Source organism: Cynoglossus semilaevis, chromosome 4 (genome assembly GCF_000523025.1).
Source record: "Cynoglossus semilaevis isolate Cse_v1.0 chromosome 4, Cse_v1.0, whole genome shotgun sequence".
NCBI lineage: Eukaryota > Metazoa > Chordata > Actinopteri > Pleuronectiformes > Cynoglossidae > Cynoglossus > Cynoglossus semilaevis.
In genome coordinates this window covers 9,265,679-9,290,025 of record NC_024310.1, presented here as the reverse complement: position 1 = coordinate 9,290,025, position 24,347 = coordinate 9,265,679, and the positions used below count along the sequence as shown (strand labels likewise).

Below are 24,347 nucleotides of genomic sequence, written 5' to 3'. Positions count from 1 at the left end.
GTTAAATGTTTAAACAGGGAATGTCATACTGTTACATTTCTAAGAGTAGGTTTCAGGATGAGATGAGATGTCATGGATGTGTAGTAATGTTATTCTGATTGCGTCAATAAATTAATAGATTAGAAGTAGCAGTACTGGGGGGTTATAAATGTTACAAAGAGATCTCTAGCCTTATGCATATTTTCTCAATTGTGTATAGTATAAGCCGAATCATAAATTGTCAGACAGACATTTCCAGATAACAGATTGCCGGAAACCTGTGTCTCAGCTATTATATACATGCAATAAATGCTTATGTTCAAAGTTCAAATAATGTTATTTAGTATAGTGACTCTTCATATCACCAGAGGATTCATCTGAGTGAAAACACAGGTTCCACTGTTTAATATTGTGACTTTATATTAGCAGTCACACAGTTCACAATCAAAACTGCACTCTAATGTAAAAGCTGATATACAGTGGTTTAGATTTTAAAACACCATAAATTAACTTGTTGTAAAGGAAGCTTGAGATTGAAAGACTTCCCTGCAAATGGACAGATGGGAAACACAATGTTTGGTCCAAGAAGAAAAAGCAAAAGCGATGACTGACTGTAAGCAGTAAACTGTCGAGAACTTTCTTTGACACTGTTGTCCCATCTGTCATACCGTAGACTGTATTGTACTGGACACAGAGTCAGAAGTCTTAACAGAACCTCTGAGAGCTATTTAAAGGAGAGGATTTTATCAAAGCCGAGATCCATTGTGTAACACTACAAACCCCTATACACTGCTCCAGACTGTTACACCTACATGAGGAGAGCTTCAACAGGTCATTCATCAGTCTGTACAGCCCCAGCACAGAGAAGAACACATTTGTGAACTTCTCCTTTGCTGCTGCACTAATTCTTGTGCTTTCTATTGTAAAAATGTAGAGGCCGCCCATCATTCTGATCAAAGAATGAGGGATGATTTTCGTCTTTGGCTGCAATTTGTGCCTCGGCAACTCAAACAAACCCTGTTTGTTCTGACAGTGTAAAAATGTTGGCATTAAGATAAATTGCACCTTTGTGTAAAAACTTAAATGTAATTACATTACTAGTTAAATGTAGACCACAGAGTACTGTGTAACTGTGTTATTTTGTGGCAGTATGCCATTGCACATTTTTGTACTTACCATAGAGTATGGACAGTACATTAAACTGTAGAGGTGTGATTACATCTCATGCTTATTTACTTATTATGTTTGTATGGGTCAAACCCTTAACCTTGAATTGCTCTAAAGTCCAAGTGATATCAAAATGAGATATGTACTATAAAACTACAGATCATTTACCATATCGCTATGTGCTCCACTGCCAGAGGTTTATTCAAATTTATTATTTTTTATTTAAGGTTATATCTGTTGTTGTGATTTTGATACCATGCCTCTGCACTTTTAATGAGCTGTGTATATGTGTGTGTGTGTGTGTGTGTTGCTCAGTGGTTGATTGATGTAAAAGTGAAAGGCACAATAAACTTATTATGAGCCTACATCAAAGCAATAATGCCTTGGGTGTAATTTCATTTTTGAGGTCTTCATGCCACACCTACCCGAGCTAAAAGCTCTCACAGCGTATAAACGCTTGTAGGTAGAAATTGAGACAGAACCCTCTTTTAGTTGAGCTATTTCACTTGTTTACAGTGACTTAGTGAGACTGGCAACTTGCATTTATTATTGAAATCCCCTTTTTGGACGCCGTTTGTCACGCCTTGCTTTCACATCTGTCGTCTATGCAAAGTGCTGTTGATTCAAATGGCCAGGATCCAATCACCTCCCAGTAATCCTCTTTAACCAAACTACAGTCTCAGAGGTCCGCTCCCCCAGTTTTAAACAGTAAATTTGGGACTGAACGTTTTGGCAGAGCAGCTCTCAAAGACGGCCCCAACATCTCCAGTGTTTAAATCCTACTTAGTACACAATTGTCTCCTTGTACATTGTCAGTCTTTTTTGATTTGTGTTACAGTAGTTGTTTTCAGTTGTCATGCAATATTTTTGTGTTATACTTATTATATATAAATTTACCTGAATCATACCAAGAAGAATTTTGTTCAGCTTTGTTGTTTTGAATGAGGATGGATTGAATTAAAATAGATGGATATGGAGTTCACTTCCCTAATTTTATTGTAATTTAAATATATTCAAAATGTGTTTTATGTTAAATATTTTTGAATATTTTATATTGAGATTATGTCCATACCTATTATTTCCCTGGAGTTAAAACAAAAGCCTCTGTCAGAGATGCTACTTGCTCTTGTAACAGTACCTCCAGTGTTGTATCAATAAAAACCCACTTAATTTCTAAGAAGTGTTTATTTGACTGTTTTGAATTGAATGGTGTGAAAAACTAACGCCAGACTTCCTGGAAGCAGCGGCACATTCGTTCACATCGGTGACATATAAGCACAGTGACATACGGATGCCCGTGTGGCCACATTAATAATTGTCAGCAGCTGGGAGTGAATGGACTCGCGGAGAAATGCAGCGTCCTGCCCTTCTACATCTTGAATAGTGGGAGTCATGAACCGCTGCAAGGTGACACGTTCTCTGATTTCAAACGAAACTTCCACCTAAGACACGCCGTCTTAATAATCACCATCTGAGGCACCAGCGTCTTCGCTTGTCGCAGCTCAGGATCAGGACCGTGTTGCGCAGTGGTTCGGAGACCGGAGCAAGCGGTGGCGGCGGCGGCGGCGGCGGTGGCCACTCAGGGGAATGTCGACTGGCCGTCAGTCCTGACATCGGCCTCTTCTGATCTCAGACAGCAGTCAAATGGGGTAGAGTATGCAGCCGTCCCCCTGTCACTGTCAGGGCAGGCTTATCGCCTGCTCTCTTCTAAACATGTGGACTCATTGTAACTTTCGCTGGCTGTTTTTCAAGCCTATTACAAAGTTTACATCCCGTTAGCCAACGCTGTTTGTCTCTCAGACGTGTAGCCGTAGCGGAGACAGGAATTAGCATGCTAAGTTAGCCCGTGGACACGGCTGGCGCAGCAAGACTCCACTCACTCACTCACCTGCACCGGGGTTCACCTCAGGGGCATGTGTCCTCAAATTCTCCCCGCACTTGTGTACAGCGAAGCGGGCTCCACTTATGCTTATTCAACCGACTCAGCGCGTTGTAATCCATTTTGTGCGATTTATCTACATTAGCCCATCAGCTAATCAGCTAGACACATTTTGGATGTCTTTTTTGCGCAAACTGTTAAGCAAAAATGGCAACAGGCTGCGTGACGATACATGTCGCTTCAAAGTGTTCATGTGGAAACCAACATGTTGGTGCTGTGTTAATGCTGCCAACAGACTCCACACTGTCTCTGTCACAGCTTTACTTCAATGTACACAAACTGTATACAGTATGTGTCATTCTTGGACAGCTTTACCTCATGTGCCTTTGCGGTTCTACTTGGAGTCAACTGTGTACCGAGATGGGTCGTTTTCTTTGGGGTACTTTTTAATCAAAATTAAATCATAGACATTCGAAAAAACAAACGGTTAGAATATACTCTCAATTCAAATATTATTTTAACCTTTAAACAAAAACGAAACAAAAATACTCTACTGGTGTGAACGAGAAAAACACTTAATTTACTTTAATGCTTACTTTTCAGGTAAAATAATTTTATTATAATAAATTTTACATAAAATATTAATATTCAACTAAAAAATTGTAATTTGTGCATAATACAAAAAGAAATTGCTACAGGTACTGCATATAGAAGATTACAGCTAATTCTTAAGTAATGTATATTTTTTAAAGTTGCAGTATTAAATTCAGTACTGGGAGATAGTTGACAGAAGTGTAAAGCAGACTGGTCCCTGAAGTCTTCGTTCTACCCCCCTGCTCCATTTTTTTTTTACTGTCAGGATGCTCATGTTTGCCATAAAGGTGGCAGCTTATTCTACTGACTGAAGGAATTATGTATTTTATTGTTTCTGATGATGTTTTTGTATTTCTGTGTTGCTCTTTTTTTACATTATGTTATGGCTTTGCATAGATGCCAGAATGTGAAATGAGTAATGTTACTGATCTGCTGAATTATGAGGCCAGTGGGTTGAAGTTCATATGGAGTCCTGACTACAGTGACATTTGGTTTTTGGTTATTCCTCAATTTTGTTGCACATTTGCTGTAATCTTTAGTCTTTTTTGCCCTACTAATGTAGTTACAGTCCTGGACTACAGTTTAAACCAACAGACAAAAAGTATATCAAATTATTTGTTATCACTTGCTCTTTTATTCAGATTAACAAAGATGTTAGCACCAAGACAAAAGTTGGTGACCTTGGATCCGAAAGGTCTCTCCCAGGCATAGCATTCCCAAACACCCTGAAATATGAAGATGTGCTGTTCAAGCTTTTCTAAGAAAGCACAAACACACGAGGGTAGGTCAGTGGTTGGCAAAGGAAACCTAGTGAAGCAGATGAGTGAACCCACCTCAAGCTAACTTTTCTTTACAACTCTGAATTAGCACCCTGAGATCCAGGAGCATGCATCTGTTATCTGGAAAGGTCTGGCCAGATGTTGTTTCTGTGTAGGAATTTTAGCCGAAAAGCCACATTTCCCACAAAAAAAATCAAGGCCAACTGACTCACCCATGCATTGGATAGAAGATTGGATCTGTGGGAGAGAAAAATTACACCAGGTACGCTGAACTGATAAATACAAATTTTAAATATTTAGACATAGCAAAAGACAACAGATGACAGTTTGACATTGAAGGTCCTTTGCAAATTTGTGGCAACATTTCTGCAAGTGGAGGAATGAGGTTGTTGACTAATGATGAAAAATACAAACAGATGGTTGAACCATCATGCATTGCCATAATTTTCTCAAGAAAAACCACAATCACGCTGCCAATGTCATTATCTCCAGTGTGCAAAAATGATTCTTTTTTTTCCCCTATAAAACCTCAACTTGACATGGTGTTTGAGCCAGTCTACATCTACTGAAGATCTGTGGTTCGTTTTATTGAGCTAATCTACTGAAGATCTGTGGTTCGTTTTACAAGATGTTTGGAACAACTTCTGCCAAGTTGCCTTATTTAAAAATGTATTGCTATACCATAAATTGGTAAAAAGGTGATCAAATAGTATAATAGGAAAATCTTAGGAGGTGCACTTTCTGAAAATCCTAAATATCTCAGGCTATAGAGCTTTAATATATATATATATATATATATATATATATATATATATATATATATATATATATAATTTTCATTAACATTAACATACATGATGTTTTGGTAATCACTTGGTTTGTTTACATTTAGCCGCCATCAATAATCTGATAGTGCTGCTTCTCGTGAGAAAAAGTGGATACTTGGACAGTAGATACATTAGCAGGTTCAGCACTGTCCAACTGAAAACGATGGGGGGAAAAAATGAATTTAGATTTTAGGTTTGAAGCGGTTACAAATGTGATCCATCAGTGGGTACTGTAACCTACAGTCCGTTGTATGTTGTTTTTCTGTTAGCAAAGCAGACATGGGAATTCTATTCTATTGAAGGGAAAATTATTGTCTATGAAAAGTAGTATACCTATTTCATGATGAAATGTAACGCAGAAAAATGTACTTTGGAGAATAAATTGAAAAGTTGAGTGTTTTTTTTTAATCTGGTGTCTCGGTGTAGTAAGCATTCCATATCACAATATAGTATGTCCACTCTGTTGACTGTGTGATGCCGCTGCTCTTAAACTTGTTTCTCTCTTTCTCTCTCTCTGTATGTGAGGAAATGCTTCATGCTGGGTGTGTGTGTGTGTGTATTTGGTGTATAATATTCCAGTCAGCTATATATAGCACCTAACAGAGTTTGCAACTTGATCTGAATTGTCTTTCAGTGCTACAGTACACTGATGCTTTCCACTGGAAGTGAAATGTCTCTCTCATCCCTTTGTAAAGGGACGTTTGTTGCACCCCTGCGTGCATGTGTGAATTTCCTATTTTGTCTGTAGGGAAGCCTGTTAATGAGGTTGTAGTAGATAATAATGGATGCTGACAAAATATTAATTTGTTTTTAGTTCTTCATGAATCGTTTGGTGAGGATTGGATCTATCTACCTGTAATAAGGCTGTTAACATATTGAAGCACTATTTCTGCAGAGTTTTAGACCGTGTTCTGTTCTATTGGTATGATTGAATGAGGCTATTTTCTGCCAGTTTGGTTTTGTTATGAGTTCATTTGAGCTAATAAGCACCGTGGCAGCCACAATGTACATGGACTGCTCTGGTGCATGCAGAAACAGATTTGGTGAACTGATGACAAAGTGTTTCTTATCTGCTCTGGTGATCTGAGAACATTGGGGTGAGTTACATCGAGCACTCCTAAGGTTCACTATGAAAGAATAATGTGATATTGAGAATGTTTCCACATGACGGACTACTCTAAGATATTCTAGCACCTCACTAGGGAGCGGTGCAAGGCTAGATCATCATGCATGTACTTTAAGTGTTTAATCTTTTTCTTTTTTTTTCTGACACATTTTGGTCATTCCGTCATGTTCGGTGCTGGAAGGATGTGGAAATATTTGCAGCATTGTAAACAATCATTAATTGTCCACTGGTTTGGAGCCTTTGCGTACAAACAAGCTTCCCTTTATGAGTGTCACCTGGACTTTTATAGGGTAATTTCTATGATGATTATTATAATTGAGCAATAACGAACAAGGACATCTGGTTTGCCAGTGGTCAATCTTTCTTGAGCAGACTGGTAGGTGTGCACTAGACCTGGCAGCAGATGGCATCTGTCCATCAGCCGCACTTTTTCCATCTTGCCCCAGTGCCATAATGCCTGCCTTCTGTCTTTGCTAAGGCTGCAGTTTGATCTTCTTCCTTGCTCCAGTTGGCTTTCATCCCAGAATGTGCTGGAGAGGATACAGCCCTGACCCTCGCTATACAAACTGAGCTCAGTGCTTCTCAGTCACTAAGGGAAAGCTACAAAAAAAAAACATAAGGTAAGGAAGCCACTCAGGCTTCTTAACTCTTAACTTTGAGCTTGTTGCAGGGCTACCCTAAATTCATTTCTCCAGAAAAATAAACATAATAAATGTGTATAATTCCTTTTTTTTTAATCAAAACCCACAACTTTAAGCCTACTTTAAGCATTTAAACATTTAAGCATTGTTTAATATAAATTTTTATAAAAACCCATAAATCAACTTGGTTGTTCGTTAGTTTGTAGATTCTTTATGCAGGAGAAACCCTATTATGCGGATCAGTTAAACAGGCTTTTTGTTTGTCACAGATTAGGGTGCACAGGAACCCATTTTCATTTAGTACCTCATCCAGTCAGCAAGCATTTCGAAAGATGTTGAACAGAAGAGACAACCTGTGAGTTTTTTGGAAATGTTTCATAATCACTTGTTACGAGAATAGGTACATTTTGCACTGAATAACTTTACTTTTGGTAAATGGTTTCTATTGAGAGGAATCAGAATCTGCAAAATCGTCATCAAGTCAGACTTTGTAAGCTTCATCAAATTTTTATAATACATATGCTTTCTTTTTTTAATCATAAAATGTGCCAATCGTCCTAAATAGGTCAGAGGTTTCCCATTTATAAAAACTGAATACAGTACATCGGAAAAAACATTTACAGAATAAATCAATCTTACTACTATAATATCCATTTTCCTCAACCTCTTAACTTCCTTTTGTATAGTTCATAATGCCTCTCCTTGATGTTAAAAAGAAAAAGAAAAAAGAAGGTGCATCTCAGGTCATGTCTTGTTGGAAATGACTAAAAAGGCCTGTGTGATGAAAAGACAGTAATGCTTTGAGATCTTCACAGGTCTCAGTTTTCATTTTTCCCCTGGCCTTTCCTCTGTGGCAGGCCCTCCCCTGCTCTTTGCTTACTGGTTAGCCTTTATTTGCGCAGTCCTGTGACATGTTTTGTTGCCACAGCAACCGACCTCCTCTCCCCCACCCACTGTGTAGGCTTTATTTTTTTGGCTGTCACCTGTATGCTGTCCCATATTACACTGGATTTTAGACCCCCAGATTGAAAGGCATTCATGCAGAGCTAGACCTGTAAGCAATACTTTTGAAAAATTTTACTTATTGCGCAAAAAATGCACATATCATGAGAATATGGGGAGATACTTTAAACACTGTCCAATTTCATAAGTTGGTTTTAGTGTCTTTAGAAAGTATTTATAAAATATTTAATGGCTAAATAAAATTTGTTACAGAAATCGTGTGTATACATCTACAGCTCTTGAATAAACTTAAGAGTCACTCTAATTGTATCATGAATCATAATTTCTACATATTGTAAGAAGTATTCAAACAATATTGATTTCTGAACTCTCATAGACTGTCTGCCTACAAGAAATTCACTAAAATTGTTCTGTCCACTTCCTGTTCTTTACATGCAAAGATTTTTCGTCAACAAGGAAGTGTAACGCTTTACAGCAGGGCCTCGCCAAACAAAAAAAACATTTTTACAATGTACATGCATGCATACAGATTGAAATGTTTACCGCATGCATCACATATTACACATGCATCCTTTGAGACCCAAATGTTGTGATACCTTGATACTTTTTCCCACACACTCGGCAACATCATATGCTCACTGAGCCCTATTGTCACATAACTATATTTTCCAACAGTTATTCTAATTTGAAAGCACTCCAACAAGACAATAAATTAATCCAGAAGTGTCAAGGCAGAGTTGGGTGTGATATAAAAACAGTTTAGAACGGATTAGTTGTCCCTGTTGGTTTTAAGAGACAGAATAAACTTCTTCAGAATGTGTGTAGTAACATTTAGCCATCGTCAGGTTTGTTGACTTTTTTTGAGTTTGATGGTTTGGAAAATCAGTCCAGCTGAACTATGGCTGAACCATTTGACTCCAATTTGAATTGCATTTTAAAACAATCTACAGCCCTAATCTTTGGTTCTAAGTAGTTATGTTCAATAGCAGAAAACTACAACTTACGTCTGGACTTTATCCATGAGCACAAAAACTGAGCATTTAGTTTGTTAGCAATCAAAATATAACTTTTATACTGGACAATAAGACATTAAGTATCTAAACAACCATTATGTCAAGCAATGTTCTACTGAACTCAGTCTCTATTCTGTACTGTATCTGCAGATCTTAATTTCAGTCTTTTACAAATCCCTTTAGAGAATAGAACAAGCAAATGTGACTCTGTAGTGCTTTGGGCAAAATACATGATGTTTCTAGAGTAAGACATAACTCAGAATGTCACTTGCCAGTTTGTCTTTTTGATTTTTAATGTCTCAACGTCTGTGCTGAAGGGTTACATTGTCTAGTAAGTCTTGTAGTTCCACCCCTATTGATAAGTCAATAGTTAGGATTGAAATAATTACTGTTTTGGCAGATTTTATATATGGTCGTCTATAACATAACATAATATCTATGTTAAAGGTTAGGATTAAAGAGTTAAATCATTTATCCTTAGGAGATCCTTAAAGTGTTTTACTTGCAGTAAGACGGTGAAACTTTCATCAGGTCTCAGTAATTGGAAAGTGGCTATTGGCGATAAGAGATGCAATTTTGGGCTTGTTAGAAACCTGTATGTGTGGACATGAAAGGCATCATTACACCAGCCACAACAGTCACAAAACAGGGTGGATAAAAGGCTCTGTTATCTATTCTCTGCTGGTTGTAAGATGAATTCTGCATGTTCTGAATGTTATTTTCTTTTTATTGTAGTGGCCAAAGTGTCTACTGACACTATTTCACTGCTCAGATATTATTACAGCATATGACATGGTTTTCTCTGATGTGTTATACAAATCTATGCACTGTCCCAGACAGTAAAGTTTAAACATTGATCCTCCATACATGCTTATAAAGACAAGCCTCTGTACTCAATCAGCTGTGGTTTGAAGTAACAGTCTGTCTTAAGTATAAAATTAATTTGGCAGACGACACCTGATAGTCTTGGCGAAAAATGATTTACGTTGGGCACAAAAACTTAAACACATTGGTATGTCATAACTTAATAATGAAACATAGTCGGGTTTGTTTAACTGTTTTAAGGACATGTTTGAACTTTTCAAAAGTTTCCTTCTGCTACTGGTTATACTTGTTCTATTAGTCATGGAGTTTCTAACCACTCCAGTATCTTCTTTTTTTCCTCAGTTCCATGAGCAAATAAAGTTGGTTAAGTAGCTGATGTAGAAAACAAGTCTCACTGTGCACTCCCATGTCACTGTGTACTTTTGTGCGTCACTCTCATTACTCATTCATCAATAATGTCAAACAGTGTATAGAGGTGTTGAGCCTTGTTGTAGTTCTCTGGTATCTGTGTATTGGACTTGCCTTTGTATTTTGTAGTCACCATTGGCCACGACTTCCCAGGGCTCACTCCTTCTAACAATACAAGCTCAGTCTAAAAATACAGGGTACTATGTGACCCACTGGGACTAAACAGGAGCTCAGCCTCTTACTGTAAAGTGACACAAACACATGCATACGCAAACCCACAGAGCTATAAAGGCTGACCTGTTTTACGGCCACTGAGCTGTGTTTGTACTGGAAATCATGTCAGCTGTTAGTGTAAGACCATAACAAAACAGAGAAAAAAATAATGGAACATCTTAACTTTATTTATGAAAAGCAAATACCTTTTGGAAATACAATACAAGTCCTACAAATGGCTTATTTACTGTTCTGTAGACCCTTGAGGTTTTTAGACCTTGTATTACTTGTAATAAAGAACATGTGCTATGGAATTTAAGGAGTAATCTGATTAGTTACCTAATTTAAATAAGCGATTAGATGAGTCTGGACTGGGTCCAACTGTCAAATTGAATTTGTTTCCCAGGCAACCTGTAAAAAGGTCATATGGCTAAAAGGAAATAAAGAGCATTTCTTTATTAGATAATGGCTGAAAACTGTTGCATAAACATACAGCATGTCCAAACACTTTGGACAACAATTTAGTTAATAAAATTCGATACCTAAAGATGAATAACTTTAAACTGAACTAGCTATAGTAGCCTAGCTAACACACCCAGTTGAACAGAAATTGAGCGGAGCTTTTAAATAAGTAGCGAATTTCAATTGAAAATACTCGCTCCTGCTGTTGTTAATAGTGACTTGGCGTGGTGAAAATGACTCGGCTATCCATTTTGTTGGACGAATAGGCTCTTCAGGTGTTTTATTAAATTGTTCTTATTGTAACAGAACAAAACTTGCAGTAAGCCCCACCCCTGTCTTCATACCGGATGTTAAAATACCTCCAAACTGCTGAAATTGTTGACCTACTTAAATAAACTACCCATGAATGTAACACTTAAAACTGGCTGACCTGGTTGTGGTAAAAAGCTGTTACAGAGTGTCAGGTTACTGGATTGGCGCATGTGTTTGAGAAGTCGAAGTAACTGTATCGGGCCCAGTGCATTCATCATTAAACGTCAGTTAAAACAGTTGTGAATTTGTGGTGAATATATTTAACACATATATATTTCTTGGTATTTATAATTGTTATTTGTGATAAGCACCTAAAATAAATGAAATATTTGGACTTAAATGTTTTTGTTGGCCATCAGTCCATTATCAGCTGCTGAGTCAGGCTCAAGGCCGAGGACACACTGAGCCAACACAGCATTCAGAGAATTTTCTTCCAGTGATGTCTTTTAGGTCACAGTGTTGTGAGTTGTGTTGAATTTCAGCTTTACAAATGCTGACATTTATGTTGCGTTAACTGGAATTGTTTATGGAGTTGGCATCACCTCAGTTTTGGAAACAGTGTGTCAAGATGAATGCTGTCCACCAAAAAATGTCATTGCTGTCTTAAAATCTGCAAGCTGTAGCTATTTAAATTAGGCTAACTTTAACTTGTTAACTTCCCATAAATTTTATGTGCTGTTCGTTTACTTGAGTGGTTACTGGAGTCATTCATAGCTATTGAGTGTGCTATTTTTTAATTCTAAACCAATTTCTTGCATCAGTAGTGTATGTACAAGCAGAACACCTGCCAGTTCAGGTCTTTTTGCTTTTTGCTACATTGACAATTCATTAGAAGGCACTTTACACTCCTGCACTAATCTAAGGGCATGACCTTATTGTTGGGAAGAGGAGGTTATCTACTGCAAGACTATGAGCAGTGATCATTTGAGTAAATCAAACAGTGTTGCGTAATCCTATCCTGGCCATAATTATATATTTCAAGTTCTTGAAATCTGAGAAATAATTAGCATGTTTTTTTTTTCATACATCTTTTCAGTAATTGGTCAGCTGCAAGTCAGCGTGGGTGCTCCTCACAGTTGATTAATCACTCTTTGCACATAGCATGTATGTGTGGTTTATCACTGCAGCCAGCGCCCTTTACATAAGCTGATCAAGTGCAGTTTAGGTTCAGAGACCAAACGGCACCAACATTATCCTCCTTACTTCATAAGAATTGGTTGCTGATCCTCTTTAATGTAATTCTCCATCCATCCATTTTTTTTTAAGTCTGTCTTGTTACTTTACCACTTGTTGGTCCCCTGAGGTGGTTACTGGCTGAAATAAAAAACACCATCTATATCTGAAATCAGATATTTACCATAATTATTTTTCTGATAACAAGGTGCCACTTGTACCAGAGTATTATAATGTAAAAGTGGTAAAACAATAAGGGTAAGAGCAGAAGTTGTGGGTTGGTAAAAGATGCAGTTAAGTTTGAGATGCAGCTGTTCACACTCATTAGAACGACACTTTTGTCACTGTTGTTCCACAAAAAGATTTCAAATATAATGAGCTTATGGTTAATTAAATTCTCAATCCAGCTTCACCTCAAGGAACATTTTTCTCCGTTATTAATGCCAGCTGTAAAATTATAATTGTTACTGGCTAGGAAAAAAAAAGTGATAAGTCGGAAAATTTGTAACTGTAGCTGTGGTACACGTCAATGGGTCAAACGTAATAGGATTGTTTCAGCAGCATGTCAAACTGATTGTTCCAAATGTTACAATAGTGTTGGTTGTAATTACTGTGTAAGATGTATACAATTTTTCAAAATCTATTATCAAATAACACAATATCAGCATACACCATAGTTAGCACTTTTGTATTTTAATTTTTCATGAATCTAATCATGTTTTAGCTGGTAGCTTTTTTGTGAATGCTGCACGGATAGGTAATGTTGTGTAAGGAACTGTGTGTAGTGTAGTGTAAGAACTGCCAAAATCTTGTCCAACTAATTGCATCAACTAAAGACACTGAGTGGCAAAATATTAATGTAGGTATATTATAAGCTTTTTTTTTTTTTTTTTTTACAAAAAGTACCCTACACTCATCTGAGCAGCAAGGTGTTATCACTGACGTCATATATATGTCAGTGTGAGGCTCAGACTTACGTCTTCTTTTCTGCTTTGGTTTGAACTAAATATTTAAACAACAAGTGTGGACACCCCCTGCTCTCCCCAAAGGCAGAAGAAACTGAAATTAGTATTTAGTATATTTTGGTTCAAATCTGTAGTAAATGACTGCATTTTATGTCACGTACTCTGAATGTCCGGTTTGTTTAAAAAAAGTGGTTTTCAGTACAAGTTAGTCTACTGTTGCATGGTGGAGCTCATGGCTTGGAGTCTCTGTGTACCAATCACTGCAGAAGACCTATCATTTCTCAACTGTCCACTCAAAAGGTCAATGCTTCGCCACATGATTAAAGTCAGTGACTCACACTTTGTCAACAGGAGTGATCTCTGACTGTCTCTGCGGGAGTTAATGAGTGATGAGACCTTCAGCCAGTGAACAAGGCATTCTTTTGTGCTGACTTCAGTCAGCATTAGTTAATGACTAATTGCACATTTGTGTTTACCATCACTTGTCAAGGTGAGTGAGTCTTACATATGGTTTTGTAAGAGAGTGACAGCTGACCTGGCCGGCTGCCTGTGCAGTCATGGGATTGTATCATCGGCCAAAAATGGAGCCCAGTGGAAATATTTACACAAGATCTGCCTCATGCCTGTCATATCTAGGCTAATTGTCTCTGCACTGGCTCTGATGTCTTTGTTACCAACTGTTGTTGACCAACACTGTATAGAAGGACCTTGTGCTGGAACCTGAAAGGCCTGGAGAAGTGTTTTTCTAACACATATACAGTAAGGAAACTTGTCTACAACTATTATGTAGCCTGGACACATTCTTTAACACAGAGGCACACACCCCGGTTGCAAAGGTTAAAATCAGAAGTGTGGGGTTATAGACATGGACAGGTTGTGTCAAGAGACAAACCTTTGGTGTCAAGAAATGTCCTGCATTTTTGGACTCAAAGGCTCAGATTGCAGAAGGCTGATGTTGATCTTTCTATGTGACACTGAAATAGATCAACTATAATAAATGTATATTTAACCTAACAGAATGTAATAAACAGCAAGCAATGAGTTCAGACTGAACAAAGTGTTGCACACAGGATGAGTCTGAGGAAGGGAGTGACAGGTATTGCTACAGACAGTGTTGTGGAATGTGTGGTGTTTTTGTGGTTTGTAAAGTGTTTGGCTGGGGGTGGGTCCAAAAACACTGCTGAGCTACTTTTGAGTTGCAAGTCACTCCCCTGGTATGACTCAAGTGTTTTGCTCTGTCCCTTAAAGGAACAGTTACCTGACAGCAAAGTTCTCACCACATTTTTCCATCTCTGTTTATTACGCTGAGTTTATGTTCACTTATGGTTTGACGTTTAGCACAGAATGTAAACTTTGCCCTGTTGTCATCTGCAGGTCCCACTGTGGTCAGTAATATGTCCTGCAGCATGGCAATGTGGCAGCAGCTCAACATCTGGGTGAGATGAGGTAAGTGCACAGGCAGGAAAGTCTTAACCCAAAACTAAAATCATTGTTGCCATTTAAGGCAACTTTACAAAATGTTGCCATGCATTATTATATAATTTTAAAAAAAGAATGTCTATGGTGACTTCCTCTATGACTTCCTGTACATTGTGTTTTATTATATGGTGAGTAAAAACACCTAAAGTATTCTCCTTCTGCCTATTTATTATAGTCCATTCACTTTAGAGATTTTGTTTTTCACTTCACTTACTGAACTGCAGTATGAACATTAATAATCCCTTCCTTCTTATCTTTTACATATTAATATTCACAATCCACAAGTCTAATAATAAATGCAAACAAACTGAGGTATGAAGATTGTAGTGCCTTAGGTCATAGCTCACATATTTGTTGTGTGTCTGCTCACATAATAGAACATCAGGAGAGAGAGGCTTCGTTACATAATTGAAGCTTTTATTGGCCTCAGTTCAAACCATACTGATCTAATATTTTTCTGCCTCTCCCATTTCTAAAGATTTTTATTTATCATTTTCCCTTCAGTGGTCGCTGTTAACAATGTGAGGTCCACTGACAAACTGGCACAGCTCTTCTGCAACACCTTCACCAACTATTCAAATGCTCCAAGACGGTAAACTGGCCAATCATGGCAAACAGGTCACCGGCGACAACCGATCACAAATACCTACAGCAACCCAACCAGCTCAGCAACATGGGGCTGCTAGCTACCAAGGTTCAAAGAGCATCAGCAGCCATGGAGTTAAAACCAACCAGATTTCTCCTAGCACCCCGGGGCTAAAGACTGTCAGCCAATTGGCAAGCAATATCGGAGGGATGCTAAAAACCAAGACTAAGCGGGAGCGGAGCGTCTCCATTGACTCAAATGAATCAAGAAATGCCATTCCTCAAGCTCTAGAGAAAGATGCCAAAGGAGGTAAGACATGCAGGCACGGAAGCAAACAATGGTAGTGTGTAAGTAGTTTTGTACAGATGCTTCTTTGCTGAGAATTCAGAAGTTCACTTCCTTTACCTTCTTATCAGCCACATCTTTGAAACACATTGTGTGAATTCACCACCTCCACAGCAGGAAGTGAATGCAAGGACTGCGAGGAAAGAAAGTATTTTCTCTCTCTCTCTCTCTCTCTCTTTCTCTCTTTCTCTCCCTCCCTCTCCCTCTCTCTGTCTCTCTCTCTCTGTCTCTCATGTTGAAATGCCCTGACCTTTCAGCCAAACAACAGAATTTTCCCCTAGCCTTTGATAGTACGTGTCATTTATGTGCCACAGCGTCATGTTCAAAGGCTTTCTGTAACACTCAGGCGGGTGGGGAGGGGTCATGAAACTTTAGTAACCCTAATGAAAGTCATTCAGTCATGACAAAGTGTGGGTGGATAAACATAGTTCCTCTTTGAGAGTTTCTCAGCATCATTTTGCTCACATGGTTCAGCACTGACCTATTGGTTTTGCATTTGTTTCTTGCTGTTGTTACTTTTTTTTTTTTAGTTTACTTTAGGGTTGAACAGTCTCTTACTTTGAATTATTCACTAATAATTTATTCTAGTTGGATTGAATGACAACTCTAGCAGAGAGAAGAAACTTGACTCAGGTTTTTAAAGGAAGTTTTAAAATGATCCTTATAATTACACTTAGATGATAAAACAATTACAAAAAAAAAGATATCAGTACAAAATAGTCTATTTTGTTGCTTTCCCTAGAGGGTGTTGTGCGCAGCAAGCGTCGCTGTGTCCTGGAGAAGAAACAGCCATACAGTGGAGATGAATGGTGCTCTGGACCTGAGACAGAAGAAGATGAAGACAAGCCGCACTCAACTACCCACCGTGAGTCAGTCTAGCTCCACACCTGATGAAATCCCATGCCATTTGCTGCTGTCTGAAAGCAGTACCGTTCTCACTGACAATAGTGTCATTGTGACAAGGACTATGGAGGCAGTATGAATTACATGGAGAAATCCCCTGCCAGGTCTTGGTCTTATTTGTTTTCAAAACAGGTTAAAGCTATAAATTATCCATCACTGTTTACAGATCTTGCACTTAAGCTAAACGAAAAGGTTATTGACCTTAAATGACACACTACCACCTAATCTGAGAATACTATTTCAGTCTTTACATGTGCTTTAGCTCCATCTAGTGTTGAAATGCAGCACAGAGGATGCAATTGCTTTGGAATTACCACATGAAACTCTTGTGTGTTGATTTACCTCAGGTGGGCCATTAGGTCCAATAAAGGGGCTGTCAGACCACCTGTCTTCAGGGCCCATGTCTGATCCTGGGGGTCCTGTCATTGGATGTGCAGTGGGACCAAGTTTGAAAGTAGAATCATCTCAGTCTTCACAACAAGTTGTGTATGTTTTCACAACCAATTTAGCCAACAGGTGAGAGGTGTTTGCACAATATGAACAAATTAAGTTTTACATTCTGTCAATTCTCTATGCTGTTTAACATTATTTAAGTATGTTTCTCTAGATTTAATCTTCAATGTGTACCTGAGTGTATACTGTTGCTGTGTGATCATTTTTTTTTTTTTGGTCATGACTCTTGACAGTGCTGCTGATGCAGTATTGACAGGACAGAGCGATTCCATTCTCCTGTTTCACCAGCAAAACATTCAAGGCACCAAGCTGGAGCAGGTGAGACATGTACAGCTGAGTATCCTAATAAACAACATATGAGGTTGTTGTTCAATTTCAGGTGACTTTTAAATAATTTCAACATATAAACTATAGGTATAGGATATAACTAACAAGTGCCATAATAAAAAGTTAATCAGTGTTATTTACTTGATCTGTCAGTGGTCAGAATGTTATTGATGATCAGTGTATAGTATGATGACGTTAATCTAAAGCAAGAGAAGTAACAGTATTTTTATCTGTTGTTTTTCTCTTTTCGTCCACCACAGGGACACCCAACTGGAAAGGCTCATTACATTTCGGATAAAATAAACTCAATTAGTTCTCCAACCATGGGAACCCCAATATCCCAAAGTGGAACTTCACAGACAGCCTCGTCAGCAGCTGGAGGCCCATTGCATTCTGTTGGGGCTCCATCATCAGCAAATCACTCTGATAATGAAACCTTGCTGAATAGAGCAGGTGAAACCTCCCGTACTAACAGCATCATTATCAATAGATCTGAATCAGGAAACACAGCTACATCTGCAGGCCCGGTCCTGGGGGGTGGAGAGGGGGAGAGTGTGGATGCTATGTCTCTTCCTGGTTCTTCAGTTTCCCCCTCAGCAGGTACATCCATCTTATCAGCACATCTACAAGGCGATATAAACCAAAGGAGTGGTCCAGGGAACATAGATGGACTTTCTAAAGAGCAGCTTGCGCATAGGGAACGCTCTTTGCAAACGCTGAGACACTTGGAGCGAATGTTGCTGCGTAGCAGGGCGAGTGGAGGCCACGGTGAATCAGATGGCTCCACCAACAATAATACCAATAACCCATCCACCCTAAATGTTAACATCAATACTGACAGGATGGCCATTCTTGAGGATAATGATAATGGTACCAATAACTCTGGAAAGTGTGGTAATAGCAGTATGCTATCTGCAGCTTTGACCCCAGTTGGAGGTATGAGGAAGTACGAAGAACCTCTACAATCCATCTATTCTCAGACACAACCTTTGTGTGCACCTGCCCTAAACAGCCCTCAGATGGACTCTATGCATAATCTATCACAGCACCCCCATCATCCGTTGTCTTCACCTGGGGTTGATATGGGTTCTTTGATTGGACCAGATGGACTGTCCCCAGAGCAAATGGCATGGAGGAAACTTCAAGAAGAATACTACCAAGAGAAAAGACGGCGACAAGAAATGCAACCCTCTGCACAACCTCAGCATTTTAGGGTGATGTCTGAGATGGGCATACATGGAGGTCCGATGTTGATGAGAGGACCCCCTCCTCCTTATCACAGCAAACCTGGAGAGCAGCACTGGCCTCCAGGCAATTTGTTTGGAGGAATGGGTGGAAATGCCCGAATGATAGACATGCATCAAGAAGGACCACGTGGTCCGAGGTTCCTGGGACCGATGCAGAGAGGTCAACCTAGGGAGGGCGGTTTTCCAAGTAGTCCAGGGGAGGGTTTATCATTGGAGGACCTAAGGGCACAAAGACCTAACAGGTCAGGGATGATGTGGCTGGATGAAATGAATCGTGCAGGTCCTCTTCGTGGTGTCCTTCCAGTTCCTAGAAAATATTTTTCTGTTGTAGGAATTGGTAGAGGGCCACACTCTAGTCAAGGTGATCCAATGGACTGCCCTGGATCACGGGATACTTTGGGCTCCACTGGAATGGGTCCTCAAATTAGGGACTTGGTAGATTCCCCAATGAATATGAACCTACAAATGAATGTTCAGCAACAGCAGCAGATGATGCTGTCTCAGAAGCTCGGAGGAGGTCCTGCAAGTGGGGGGCCTCTAGATGAGATGTTTAATCCTGGAGATATTACACAAGTTAGGGCGTCTCAGAACGGACAAGGAGGAAATAAAGGTGTGATCCGGGGACTTGATGATTCTTACCATTTCCCCAATCAAAGTCCCTTCTCTGAAGGACAGATGGAGAGGCCCTATCAACTGCATGGGCTTTCAATTTTTGGGTCTGAACAGCAAAATTCAAATCAAATGGGAAATACATCACGCCTTAGTCATATGCCAGTGACTGGGAGCCTTAGGGGAGGTAACCTTAGACCCACTCACCCTTCTGACTTAACAGTTAACGTTAACTCCATGACCTCTCCTTCTTTACCTCATCAGCTTAAGTCACCGTCCCTTAATCAAGAACCATCTCCTGCCCTAGCATCCCCCTCTGCTCCAGGACTGAAATCACCCACGCAGAGCTCCTCTGCAGGGCATCATCCTCCCCTTCCCCCTGCATCTGGAGCTGGGACTCCGTCCTATTCTTCCATGAAATCTCCACAGGTAATGGCGACTTCCAACCTTGGTTTGCACTCTCCATCTGCCTCTTCTGGAGGACTAAAATCCCCCACCATGGCTGTGGCTTCTCCAGGATGGACATCTCCTAAAACGGCTCTTCCAAGTCCAGGTGGCCCAGCCAGTGGGAAAATAGTGGGCAATGGAGGTAGTAGTTCTACTGAAACAGGTAGGCTCCCATGTGTTTTCAAAACAACTGCTAATATCCAAGTTGTTGCACTTGCCATGTGTTGTCAGTAATAATGCAAAGTCACATTGTTGTGTTATTAAATGTTTAATGTTATTCTTAGGCCAGTCACTCCCCCCAAGAAGTTCAAACTCTACACCGATCAGTCAACCCGGCTCTATAAATCCTAGTATGCCATTTGCCACTTCTCCTGACGGCCGTTCGTCCCAAAACCCCTTGTCACTTATTATGACGCAGATGTCCAAATACGCCATGCCTAGTACTACGCCTCTCTACCATGAAGCAATCAAAGCAATCGCCACTTCTGATGATGAGATGATGCCAGATCGTCCTCTTCTGTCTGGTATTAGCATTGGAGGTAAGAAGAAAAATCCATTGTTAATCCATTCTTAGCTTGTTTGTGTGGAGTCATACACAACTCTAAAAAAATTTGATTCCAATTATTCCTCCCAGTTGTATTTTCCTTGATTTAAATGATCAGTTCCTATTAGGTGAAACTAACGGTACTTTTTTGAATGAAAAAATGTTTTGTTACCTTCTGTTTTCAAATGTACTCCTTTGTGGCTCAGTGTTCTTTTCTCAGGGGACCTGAAAAGCTATTGCTCTGCTACACCTTAGTCTGACTAAGAACATATAAAACACAACACAGTAGTTAAAATCAATTCTGGGTCTGTTAAATTTAGATCACTCACCTCATGAGCCATGTAGAACCACAGTATAAAGACACCAGGCTGACATTAGTTTGATAAAATTATCATGATTTTTTTTTCCCCCCACCAACAGGAAATATTGTGAACCTCCAGAATTCGCAATTACTTGTTTCTCATGGTTCTGGTGGCCCTCACAGCGACCCACAAAGTCCTGTTGGGATGATGAATCAAGGTCAGTTGCAAATGTCTCACTCTTCACCAAATCGAATGGGAATATCTGCAATGAACTCCGCCATTATGGGAGGAGCTGAAGGAATGGGACCCTGCAACATTTCTCCTATAGCTGAATTCCAAGTTGGAGGTTTTCCTCGCTTGCAGCCACAATCCCATGGCCCCATGCACTCACCTATTGGTGCAATGTCCCAGAATTTCCCCCAGTCTAATGAGGACAGTCTATCCCACCAGCAACTACACCTACTCAGCAAAGGTCACTCCCACCAGCGTTCTTCTCACGCCTCAGACTCATTCGCCTCATTACCCATGGGTGAAGGCCCAGATCTGAGTGAAGTCATACGACCCACACACACGGGTATTCCTGAATTCGATCTCTCCCGCATCATTCCTTCAGATAAGCCCAGTAGCACTCTGCAGTATTTCCCCAAGAGTGAGCAACATCAGAATTCACATCAGGGGCCAACATCACAACAACCTACTCCACAGCAGCTCCTCAAACAGCTGTCATCACAGTGCCCACCACACAGCAGTGGCCCCTCTTCCAATCCCCACATAGCAAACCTACAGAATATGATGGCTGAGCAGCAGCTTCTACCCCACCCTTCACATGGAATACGTCCAAGCATGGGTGGTCCCCAAGGAGGCTTACGGGGTATGATTCCTGGTGGAGGTATGAGCCCAATGTGCCCCCCTGGACATATGATGGGAAGGACAGGCTTAGTTACCCAACAGCAACTCCAGCAACAGCAAGCCATGATGGCCAGCAGCTTACTACACCATCCCTCAAATCCATATCCTGGTATGATGTCTCCACAGCAGCACCCGCACAATCTAACGGCACAACAAAACATAATGATGATGCAGGCTAAACAGCGAAGCATGTCAATTCCAGGGGACCCGTTTGGACCCCAGGGACCTATGATGGCACCAACCCATCCACAGTCAGGAATGATGGGCCCACAGTCTCTCCGACAACGTGGAATGTCACTGGACAGTCCCATTGGCTATGGCCCTGGTGGTATGACCAATATGCCATTCTGATTGGACCCTAAAAAAGAATTCCATTACTGTATTACCCAGATGTGTCAGTTTTTTTTTTAACATGAATATCTTTCATTTGGCTTTTAGAAAAAAAAGGGTGTGCAAAATGACCATCAGCGATAATCTAATAAATATGGATTATAACTGATGGAGGGAAAAAATATTGGAAAAGCACTGAAATATGGTTCAATAACAAATTTAAAGCCATTTTTTAAAATACTGTAAATTATGTAAATTTCCAAAGATATGTGTATTTGTTGTTGAAACAGAGTGGTGGGAAGGAGAGGAGTGCCTCAAATTTATATTTGCTTCATCTTTGATTTATTTTCTGGAACTACCAAATGGTCGTGCAAAATAATTATACTGTAGGTATGTATATGGATGTTTATATACTGCACATACAGTATATACACTTGTTTGCATACTTGTAAACATAATATATACTTGCTGTATATAAGATGCTAATTGTAATTGTTTGCAGCTGTCCTCTGTTTTAATAGAAGTCTAAAAATGGAACAACAATGATCTCTTTGATGGCTTTTGTTTGTCGTGTTGTCAATTTTTGTTTTTGAATAAACTGGGGGGTACCCGGTTTTTGATCAATAAAGGAAACCTTTATTACATTCAAGTAGAAGTTGCATATATATACAAGAAGGCAGCCAACTTTAACATTCATTGATGGGGTGAATAAAATATCTGTGAAATGCAAAAAAGAAGCAGTTGGTATATTTTCAGTACATACTTAATCACTGTTCATTAAAAGTGGAGCACCGACATTTCTGACATTACATACTAGGCCTCGTTTAGCAGTTGGACATTCTTCCAGTAGGACATATATTTTTTTGAGTGGTTAATGTGGTTAAAAACCATATTTTTGTGCATAGTTTTCTTGTATGTTTAAGCTTAGCAATTGTCCCTTCAAAATATCTTCTATTCAGAAGGCAAGAAACGGAACATATTCCCAAAAAGTTGTCCAGATTCTATCATGTGCTTGTCATTTAATGTTGCTATGGCCACGTGAAGAACGTAGATTTCAGTGATGCAAAGGAAACTGCTGCATCTCAGGAGGACCATTACCACCAAACTGTTCACCAAAACGTTCAGCAGAAATATCAGGCTGGAAATCACAGGCTGGAACATAGCACCCATGGTCGGCTCGCCTTATTTGGAAGTGAACCCAGGGAAATATGAGTATAGTTCTCTGGATTTCCAAAGTTGCTCATCTTCAAAAATGTAAAGGAAAAAGTTGTGTACGTGTGATGTGATGTTAACTAGTGTGCTACAAAGAATTTATTTGGTTGAGTTGAGTACAAAAACATACAATTCATTTTAGTGTCTCTCGTAATCTATATTGAAAAAGAGGGGGGAAATGATGGCTGATGGATTTGGATGTATGACGCCTTTTGAAATGAACATTTTGTACTTGCAGATATATTTGCAAATTAAAATATTAATTAAAAATAAAAAAAATAGAATACTCTATATAATAAATCAGCAGCGTGAATTGCAGACCTTTAGCCAAAACAAAAATAATTAACAGCTGTATGCACGCTGCTGCAGGGTGTTGGCTGTTTAAATGAGATAAAATAAGGTCTGTGGCTGTTATGAAGTCAAAGTTTGTTGAATTTAACATAAAGATCTGTCAAAATACTTTTTGAGATTTGTGTAAAAATATTTTTGTTATCAGATGCAGCTGACCTGGAAACAAGTCCAGTTATTAAAATTTAGAGCTGCCAAATTTTCATATTCCTTTGATTGATGACCCATGTTATTTACCACTAAATTTAATATCAATTGACATAAATCAACATTTATTTAAAAGTTTATTTAAATGTCATAACAACCGAAAGGTAACAAAGGAATTCTACAATAAAGTATAACTATACATTCCTATTGGGGCTAAAATTGTATATTAATTGTATATTAACAACATTTAGAAGACTATAAAGTATAGACAAGTTAAATTCCATTGCCTTAACAAGCATGCTAATCATTAGTGATTGGAAAATACAATATATCATCCTGCTTTATGGGCAAATTACCACCTCCCTAAATTCCCTAGAGAGAGAGAGCAGGAAAGCAGCAGCATACACCCAATCTGAACCCAATGTACTGTGACCTAACCACACCATTTTTGGCAGCTTTTTTCAACAGCTAAGTAATTCAAACCAGAAGCCTATGTTATGTTATGCGTTGTTATGTTTCTCAATTATATATTGCATTATATTAAAACAATTGTACACAGAATTTAAATTACTATTTGCAGTTGCACTTGTAAGATTATTTAACTTGAATATGATATAATCTTACATGTTGTTTTTGCATATACAGTATGTCTGCACAGATTGTACAGTACACACAGGAAAATGTCATAAAACCTAACATTTATTATAACTTACTATAACAATTGTTTACTGGTTTACCTGAAAGGTTGTAAAGGGCACTGCCATACTGGTAGATCTCCATCACTTGAATATTTTTTGACACTGCCTTAGTGAAATTTGATGTACTTCCTTATG

The 24,347-nt window shown here is 39.1% G+C and overlaps 1 protein-coding gene across 3 annotated transcripts; it reads left to right on the top strand.

The window, feature by feature from the left end:
• The first annotated feature begins 2,305 nt into the window (after positions 1-2,305).
• On the top strand, positions 2,306-22,541 carry bcl9l (bcl9 like). Of its 3 annotated transcripts, XM_008309003.3 has the most exons (10): positions 2,306-2,795; positions 6,830-6,971; positions 14,701-14,772; positions 15,310-15,700; positions 16,479-16,601; positions 16,987-17,155; positions 17,326-17,410; positions 17,680-19,885; positions 20,007-20,261; positions 20,687-22,541. In XM_008309003.3, the coding sequence occupies exons 4-10, from the start codon at positions 15,385-15,387 to the stop codon at positions 21,826-21,828; spliced, it is 4,296 nt and encodes a 1,431-aa protein (XP_008307225.1). In that variant the 5' UTR covers positions 2,306-2,795; positions 6,830-6,971; positions 14,701-14,772; positions 15,310-15,384; the 3' UTR covers positions 21,829-22,541. The 3 variants fall into 3 exon arrangements, with proteins under 3 accessions (XP_008307225.1, XP_008307224.1, XP_008307226.1); XM_008309002.3 differs by lacking the exon at positions 6,830-6,971; XM_008309004.3 differs by lacking the exons at positions 2,306-2,795; positions 6,830-6,971 and adding an exon at positions 7,012-14,085.
• Positions 22,542-24,347: the final 1,806 nt, after the last annotated feature.